General features: G+C 33.1%; 1 protein-coding gene across 1 annotated transcript in view; it reads left to right on the top strand.

Annotated features, from left to right (window-relative positions):
* The window catches only part of LOC106464264 (nucleolar protein 4-like), an 84,141-nt gene that overhangs the window by 49,396 nt on the left and 25,579 nt on the right, over positions 1-9,166 (top strand). The window contains exons 4-7 of the mRNA XM_013924390.2: positions 3,702-3,807; positions 4,446-4,642; positions 5,385-5,525; positions 8,387-8,590. Coding sequence (XP_013779844.1) covers positions 3,702-3,807; positions 4,446-4,642; positions 5,385-5,525; positions 8,387-8,590 — 648 coding nt within the window. The remainder of the gene's footprint in view (positions 1-3,701; positions 3,808-4,445; positions 4,643-5,384; positions 5,526-8,386; positions 8,591-9,166) is intronic.

The raw sequence follows: 9,166 nt of genomic DNA, 5'->3' as shown, positions 1-9,166 counted from the left end.
TTAGGGATGGCTAGCGCAGATAGCCCTCGTGTAGCTTTGCGCGAAATTCAAAACAAACAAACTTTATTTTTTGCAATATACATTTCTACCATTTTTGAAGAAGAAGTTTTTTTTCAGCTTAGAGCTAAGTATAGAATTTAGTTTCGGAAATAAGAGTAACATATTTTAAAGATAAATGTTGAAGTATATGATTTTTTATACCGAAAATACCCCAAAGAAACGTGACACAACCCTTGGTCTTTAATGGATTTGATTATTTCATTTTTATTGTTTATCGTTAAACAAAAAGCTACATAATGGGCTGTGTGTGCTGAGTCAACCACGGAAATCAGACCCCACAATTTAGTGATATAGGCCCCCAAGCTTACCATTGAACCATCGGATGGCAGGATGTTATCTACCAAACTGATTGTCTTGCTTGTGTTATTTTACAGTTGAGCACAAAGCTGCACAAAGGACTATCTGCGCTGTGCCCACCACGGGTATCGAAACCCGGTTTTATGTCTCTGCAGAGAGACATATTGTTTTTCTATTATTTCTTTTTCTTCTCATTCCAAACATTTTTCAATCTACCGCCATTCCTTCACTTCTGGACGGATTGGTTTCAAACTTGGTAGGGTTATACCTTAGCTCAATACGGCCAGACACTTTTTTTGTATTTCAACCTTTTAAGGATTTTATGGGATCAAAGGTCAAACAACCTAAATAAACGTATGTTTTGAACTCCTGTGCGGTCATATTTACAGCAATCAAGATGAAATATAAATTTCATGCGCCCAACACATTTACATACAAAAAAGTTGGATTTGGACATTTTGAGACTTTTTAGGGAGGGGTCATAACTCACAAAAAAGCATAATTTTGGAGTTTTTGGCCAATTACCCGGCTTACTTGGACCGATGTATTTGGGATTTAATACAAAGATACTTTTCTATAGGTCCTACACATTGACAAAGAAAAATGGTGAGCTTGCCCATTTTTAGTAATAACAGGGGGATCAAAAAAAGCACAATCTTAGAGATTTTTGACAATTACTCCACCATGTTTCGACCAATTTACATGGGATTTAGTACAAATATACCATTTTACAGGTCCCATACATGTAGGATATGCCCATTTCTGGTCATTTTAGTGGGGGTTCAAAAGGTTAAATATATCCATAATTTTAGGGGTTTTAGTCAATTATTTAGCATTGTTTCGATCAATTTATATGAAATTTGGTACAAAGATACTTTTGTACAGGGAACGCACATTGACTAACCAAAATGCTGGACTTGCCAATCGTTGGTAATTATAAGGGACCAAGATGCTATAAAAAGCACAATTTTAGGATTTTTTGACAACTATTCCGTCGTATTTCAGCCAATTTACATGGGATTTGGTACAAAGATACATTTTTACAGGTCCGAAAGAGAGATATAGACAATTTTGGAATTCTAGTCTTTCGCTCAATTTTTCAGCAAGGAAAGAACAATTTGGGGTTTTCGTGAACTATTCATGTGTATTTCAACCAACTTACAAAGGATTTGGTACAAAAATATCTTATTGCAGTCCCAAGCAGTGATATAGACAGTTTTCGATTTTTCTATGTTTTTACGATTTTTCTGGTGTCAAAATTAGCCATGCTGGGATTGCGTGATGGAGACATGTTGCACTCGCCCGCAAATGTTGGCACGTTTAATTTGTGTTATAAATCCGCAGATTTACTGCTGTGCCACTGGGGAGCACTTGTGTTCCCCAATAGTGCTATTATATTTCATTGATTAAATCTAATAGTTTTATTGTTTTTTAATAACTTTTCTTTGTCTTTCAAGATAATTTTTGACTCAATCAAATAAGCTGGATATGCAAGATAATAATGCATTGAAACAAAATAATGCTCTATAAGTTTATTCTATTTGATAGGAAAAGCAATTAACACCAACACTATCCCCTATAATTCTGGATAACTAATAGAAAGAAATGCTACCAACGCTATCTAATAGTTGAATGGTTAACTATTTCTTTTCTTTACTAATATTAATTGTTACGTAGGGTTTCACAACTGTAAGTAACGCCATTAGTTGATATTATCTATAATTAGGAAGGTTTCTATTGTTTCCGGAGTGAAGTTCAAAAGTCAGTTTCAGACAGTATGTTAGATTTATGATTCTCCCTTGTAACAAAATATGTAACAGTAAAAATATATTTTTATTATTTTATTTTATATGTGATACAACAATTTACCGAGATATAGACAAGAAAACAATTGTTTTACAGGTTTCCTGTAATAATTGAAAGTGTCAACTGTTATTGGTCCTCAACAAATGGTTCCAAATGCTCAGCTACTGACTAACCACATTGTTAGGATTTTCTAATACACTCACACATTTGTAGAATACTCTATTTATTTAAACATCGAAAAAAAACTGATCATGTGACGTATCATGTGAACACTTGATCCACATAAGTACAAAAATGTAATTATATCGTGGCTGATGTGAAAACATTGTGTAAGATCAAGGATTTTTCCAATTCTCAACGAGCCGCGATAATTTGTACTTTTCTACTGACTGCTCAAAGACATCTGTCGTCAGAGTCTACCAACAGTAGTAACTGAAAAGAAATGTAGCTAATAGTAGAAAAACTCATGATGACCGAAGAAAAATAAGATTGGACAGGCTTGTAAGGTGCAAGAAACGTCGAGTTGTGTTCTAATTGAGCAATTCGTTCACCAGTGGTCAAGGTACTATTGTCCCCAACAGTATTATACGAAGGTCATTACAAGAAATGTTAGATTGCATCAACTCGAAAATCGCTTATATCATATGCAAAGAAAAAAGCATGGCTTCAGTGTAACTTAGAACATGAACTGTGAATGGCTGAGTAGCATTCCAATTTCTTCTGTTCCAACGGTGGTGTTAAAATATGAATAAAACTGTATGCAGCACTTGGCCCTGCTAGTTTTTTGTTCTTTTTTTTTTTGAACAGTAAGAGTTGGTGAAGAATGTGTAATAGTATGATAAACGTTTTCTTGGATCTATTGTTCCTTTCAATAGGGAGTCCTTGAACTTTGTTGCCGATCACGTCTATCCTGTAATATTGTATTTCTACTTTGATGGACAGGGGTTTTCCAAAGAAAATAAAATAACAGTACATGGCGCTCGTATTTCCAAAATAGGTTCGGAAAGAATAAGAGCAACTTCAGTTAATTTCTTAAATAGCAAAACCACCGTAAATAAATGTGATTGATAATTTTTTAAATTAAACTTAAATGTAAGATTTGTCACGATATTCTTCAATGAATAGGTTAAAATCAAACAAGACAATTCCTATCTTTGTGCAGTCTACACCACACCAAATTAAGATAATTTTCGCAGAGAATGATTATCCAACCCGATATTACTTAGTGTTAATAACAAAATTGTCAGTCACTTTATGTTCGTGAATATTTTGAACCACAACTTTTTCAAGTCTTCTATATCAGAAAAAAATACATTCTTTAGCCCCATTCAGGTGACTACAATCAAACAAACAAAGGTTATAAAATTTTTCTTAATAGCTTTAATTATTTGATTATATAACACAAATGTGATATTTATTCCTTGTTACTGCTACTTAAACTAAAACAGTCATAAGAATATCAATTATTACTTAATTTAAGCATGTTATTTTTCGTTAAATATATTTGTCATTACATTTTATTTTGTGTATAACCTCAGGAAGTTCCCTCGAACATTGAGAGCGAGAGTAGTGAACATGAAGCAGGAGGAATGTTACCTATTGAAGAGGAAGGGAATTACCCCATGATAACAGATGCTAACGATGGTAAAATCTCAAAAATGATTAGCGATTTTTTGAATGTAACTATTGGTCGAAACGTTGTAATTATTAAAACCAGAACTTGCCTACTGTAAATGTTGATGTTATATTTTTGAATTACATATTCATTTCACTAGGTTCATTACTAATCATCGATTAGTAACAAATTAATCTTGTTTGAGTTTGATTGTTTGTGTTTTTACTTATCATCCTATTCTAATGATAAATATTTCAATTTACAACAACATTTGATGATTCCACATGTTCTACTATTTGAATAACTCAAAGTTCACGTAATTTTTCGTACACTTTACAGAACAATTAATATGTTATATACAAACAACAACTTACAGATTGATTTTATCAAACGCTTTCTTGTTTATCTAGAAGGATTTTCTTAGTTATTAAAGACGCTTTAGATTGTAACTGTTAATATTTATTAATCAGTTCTGTTTTTCTACTAATAAATGCTGTGATTTTGGAAAACTTACTTAATTATGTACATTATTTCAATGAAAAAGTTAAAAAACGTTTTCTAAACTAAGCTAGTATAAACAAATCGAATGACAATCGTATTCTGATATTTTAAGTGCATCATAAGATAATTAGGTTGTTATTATTACATTTGTTTTACTAATGTTAAGGAATGAATGAAAATAAGAAGAAAGGACTGAGTCAGCATCCATCTGGAACTTGCCCAACAGATGTACCTCTTGATATGAGTGGCCAAAAACGAGAAAATGGACATGTGAGATGGTCACAGGAAGAACCAATCAACATGATCAAAGTTATTGACACCAAAGATTCTGAGCAAAAAGATCGTCCACTATTACAACTAGCTGTAAGATTTCGAAATTTCATGTTTAATTATATCAGAACATTAAACTGAAGGATCAAATCCCTCTTAATTGTACTATAAACATCTTAAGTATACAATTAGAGTGAAGCATTAATATTTTAATCAAGTGAAACGAAACTCAAATTACCAAGAGTGCTGGTAGTTTCACTAAGGCTCAACCATTTCACATCAAGGAATAACAGCGAGAAGGCGAGAGAACAGTGTAGAAGTGTAACAAATGAGAAGAGAGGGTTAGAAAACATATCGTCACAATAGTCGAAGTAGCTGTGAAATATCAAATTTAACAATGAAAAATGAAGACTAGAAAAGTTACAATCCTAGCATACGTGTTAAGCACATCGAAAGAAAGATATTTAGAGTAAAAGGAGAAAAGAAAGGGGGAAATATATTTAACCATAAAAACAAAGATGATGAAAATAATGTTTAAGATTTTAGAAAAATTATAGGTGCAATCATGATCTCATTTAAATTTTTACTACTATAATTTTTCACTTCTTTTGTAATAAGTTCTCAAAGAATATCACAGTCTTTACACTTGAATGTTATCTCAGTTTTTATCCTGAGAGCCTACACAATCAAATGTATATATGTGAAATCTAAATTTCCGTATATGCAGTTTCTAATCTAGAAACAACGAAGTTTTTTACACTGATTTCCAATTTTGGGGTAACTTTCTCATATAGTATATGTGTGGAGTTTTACTATTTTACTCTACTTGTTTCAGAGCTCGAAGAGTGTTGGGGCTATGCGTGAAACTTCGGAAACTCCTGATGGCACGAAGGATGAGGAAGACGATGACGAGGAAGATGATGCAGACAAGATAGATGCGAATGCGTATGACCCTGAACGATTAAAGGCGTTTAATGTACGTAGAAATAAACACACGATAGGGCTACACTTGTTAATTTGATTTTAGGTTTTTTATTTATGTTAGCGCAAATCTACACAACAGTCTATCTGCTCTCTGTCCACCACGGATAATCGAACCGTGGATTTTAGCGTTGTAAGTCTATAAACCTATCACTGACTCACCGAGGGGACACATTGTTTAACAGTGATTATACTTATATCACCTAACAAAAGAAGTGATGACCTGTTACAAACTAGGCTATACTGATAGTTACTATTGTTTTTTGCAGGTAATTTATCTTTTTTTTGCAATAATGGTTAGATAGAAAAGCATGTAGTCAGTATATGATTAACATGGAAGAGATACTCAGTTTTAATTAGACGTAATATTCTCTGATACTTGAGTAAGGAAGACCATTATGCTAATGTAATAATAGGTAGGCAAACAGCGATTTATAAACATACGGAAAAGTTTTATTGGTGATGGAACATTACCTGAAGAAGGCAGACCAATGTTCTGTCGAAACATGTAGTATGTTCCACCATCAATAAAACGTTTCCTTATGATTATAAATCGTTGTTTGCCTATCTTTTATTATTCTCTGATGTGGCTTTTATTGAGATAGTTGTCAAGCAGGAAAAGTACTACCTATTATTATTCTCTGATGTGACTTTTATTGAGATTAGTTGTCAAGTAGGAAAGGTATTACCACAATGAATAATATGGGACCCTCTTCACCTAATTTTATAGTTCAAGTTAACTGAAAGTTGACGTAGTGATAATTTTCATATAGGCTTTAGCTTAACGCAAAACAGATTCTTAAATACCAAGTTATAATCAAGAGTGAAGTTGATATTATTTTTTGTTAGTTAACTTTCGTTAAAGTTATGAAAATAAGGTTAATAGAAAAATTAGAAACAGTTTCTAACACAGCGTAAATTAAAAATTGTTATTCAAATTATGTCATGGTGGAGTGAGCATTAAACAAAATCATGATGAAACTGTCAATCTACTCAGGTTTTAATCTTAGGTCGATAACAGTCAACCGGCACTTCTATCAGTCTTAACTATGTGACTACAGCGATCAGGCATGAATACCAGTCAACTGGCACTTCTATCAGTCTTAACTATGTGACTACAGCGATCAGGCATGAATACCAGTCAACTGGCACTTCTATCAGTCTTAACTATGTGACTACAGCGATCAGGCATGAATACCAGTCAACTGGCACTTCTATCAGTTTTAACAATATGACTACAGCGACCAGGCATGAACACCAGTCAACCGGCATTTCTATCAGTCTTAACTATGTGACTACAGCGACCAGGCATGAATACCAGTCAACCGGTACTTCTATCAGTTTTAACTATATAACTACAGCGACCAGGCATGAATACCAGTCAACTGGCACTTCTATCAGTCTTAACTATGTGACTACAGCGACCAGGCATGAATACCAGTCAACCGGCATTATATCAATTTTAACTATATAACTACAGCGGTCAGGCATGAATACCAGTCAACTGGCACTTCTATCAGTTTTAACTATATGACTACAGCGGTCAGACATGAATACCAGTCAACCGGTACTTCTATCAGCCTTAACTATATGACTACAGCGATCGGGCATGGACACCATTAACGTTGTTCCATATATTCTTACTATATTTGTGATCCTTTGTAAAGTGTAAACGCTTGTCCTCGATCACACGTGAAATACATGTATTAAGGTTTTTGCAACTCCTATCGCGTTCCTATCAACTTCACGAACATCTTGTTTTTATTCATTTATTTTAAGACATGTTTTAAAAAATCGATTTGATATTGGAATTCTTCAAATGACACTATCCAACTCATCGGATGGTTTTCTTAAATGTTCCTCCTTCGTATTAGTCCTTTATCGCCCTCTTGCGGCAAAATACTGTAATGTTTAGGGCTAGGCGTGGTTATAGTTAGCGTGCGATATCTGTGAATAAGAGAATTCGCAGTTTACGTCTCGTTGACACAAAATCCACATTTTGGGGCTGTTGATGTGTTTGTAAGAGTGACGATAAAATCATACTTTTCCGTGAGGTAAGAGTAACCCAAAAGTTGGTGGTTGTTGCTGTTGACTAACTGCCTTCCCACAAGTCTATCAATTAAAAATCAGGGACGAATACTGCATATAGCCCTTGGTGTAATGATAATTCTAATACAAAGATTTTTTACCTTTACCCTTCGCAGAACTTTAGCTCTCGTTTTTCGCTGCTAAATTCTAAATTATTTTCCTACTTTTCATAGTTTTAGGTATTTTGGTACTTTAATGATCATTCACTATCATCATATCAATTGAAAGAAGAATGTTTGTGATTCAAAGCAGTGTGATAAATAAGTATATCATTATGAATATGTGCTTCAGTGGATAAAACCCAACACCATTCTACACTTTATGGTGCCTAGTAGTTGATGTGTTATTACATCATGATAATATTTATGAAGTGAATATTTATTGTAATTATAAGACAATAGGTGGATATAACACAGAGAATACAGTGAGAGAGAGACAGATAGACACCTTCAATATTATGCCAACAGTGGTAGACAAGTTTTAAAGCAAAAGTTAGTATTTTATTTTGTTGGGCAACTTATGACAAATAGTGTGTGAATATGGGTGAGGGGGTGTGTGAATATGCTTTATGAAGCAGTTCTGGTAGCTTTAGTTTTGTTTTTGAAAAGTTGCTTTTCTTTATAAATCATACTTGGTTAATATCTGTTCACAAATATGTGCTAGCATAGTTAATAATTCTTTGATAGATTGTTTCATCTTAGTTAATAAGTTTTTTCTTACTCTGTAGCAATCTGTAATGTATGGCTATCCATTATTCATTATGTACAGATGTTTGTACGGCTATTTGTCGATGAAAATCTTGATCGGATGGTACCAATTTCACGCCAACCGAAAGATAAGATACAGGCGATTATCGATTCATGTAGTCGACAGTTTCCGGAATTCTCCGACCGTGCCCGAAAGCGAATAAGAACATATCTGAAATCTTGCCGAAGAACTAAGCGCGCAAGAGATTATAATGGATGGGATTTGGTAAGTTTCATTAACTAGATCTTTAGGTTTCTGCTAATATTGAATAAGACAATAATTTTTATGTATTTATATATTTCTCGAGTTTTAAAGACAGAGTGTCATAACATGAATATCAAAAATATTTTTAATAATAATAATTTTAATTCCTCTGTTGATTTTTAATGTTCTTAAATAGTTTTTGCTAGAATGAATTTTCACAGAATTTGTCTGATTTTGTTGAAGAGAAAACGTATTTTTTCACAAGAATGAATCTACGGTGAATTTTCTTATACTTGAGAGCCAAGTATTTGTTATTGTCCTTACAGAGTGAATGCATCATTTGATATATCATATAAAACCCAAAAATGTATGAATTAGTATTTTCCACTTAGAATACTTCATTACCAAATTACTTAAAATGAATAGTTTTGGTTCTCGGTACATCAGAATTTAGAAGAAAAATTAGTTAATATTGAAGTTGAAACATTATTATTAGGTCGTTAAGAAATCAATATCGCTTTTTGAGATGAAAAAACCCGAACATCTTATATATCAAACCAAAATATTTCACGTTTGCATACGTTTTCCCATTAAAAT

Source organism: Limulus polyphemus, unplaced genomic scaffold (assembly GCF_000517525.1).
Source record: "Limulus polyphemus unplaced genomic scaffold, Limulus_polyphemus-2.1.2 Scaffold1602, whole genome shotgun sequence".
Taxonomy (NCBI): Eukaryota; Metazoa; Arthropoda; class Merostomata; order Xiphosura; family Limulidae; genus Limulus; species Limulus polyphemus.
The sequence above is the reverse complement of the archived record's forward strand: the minus strand, read 5'-3'. Positions and strand labels throughout refer to the sequence as shown.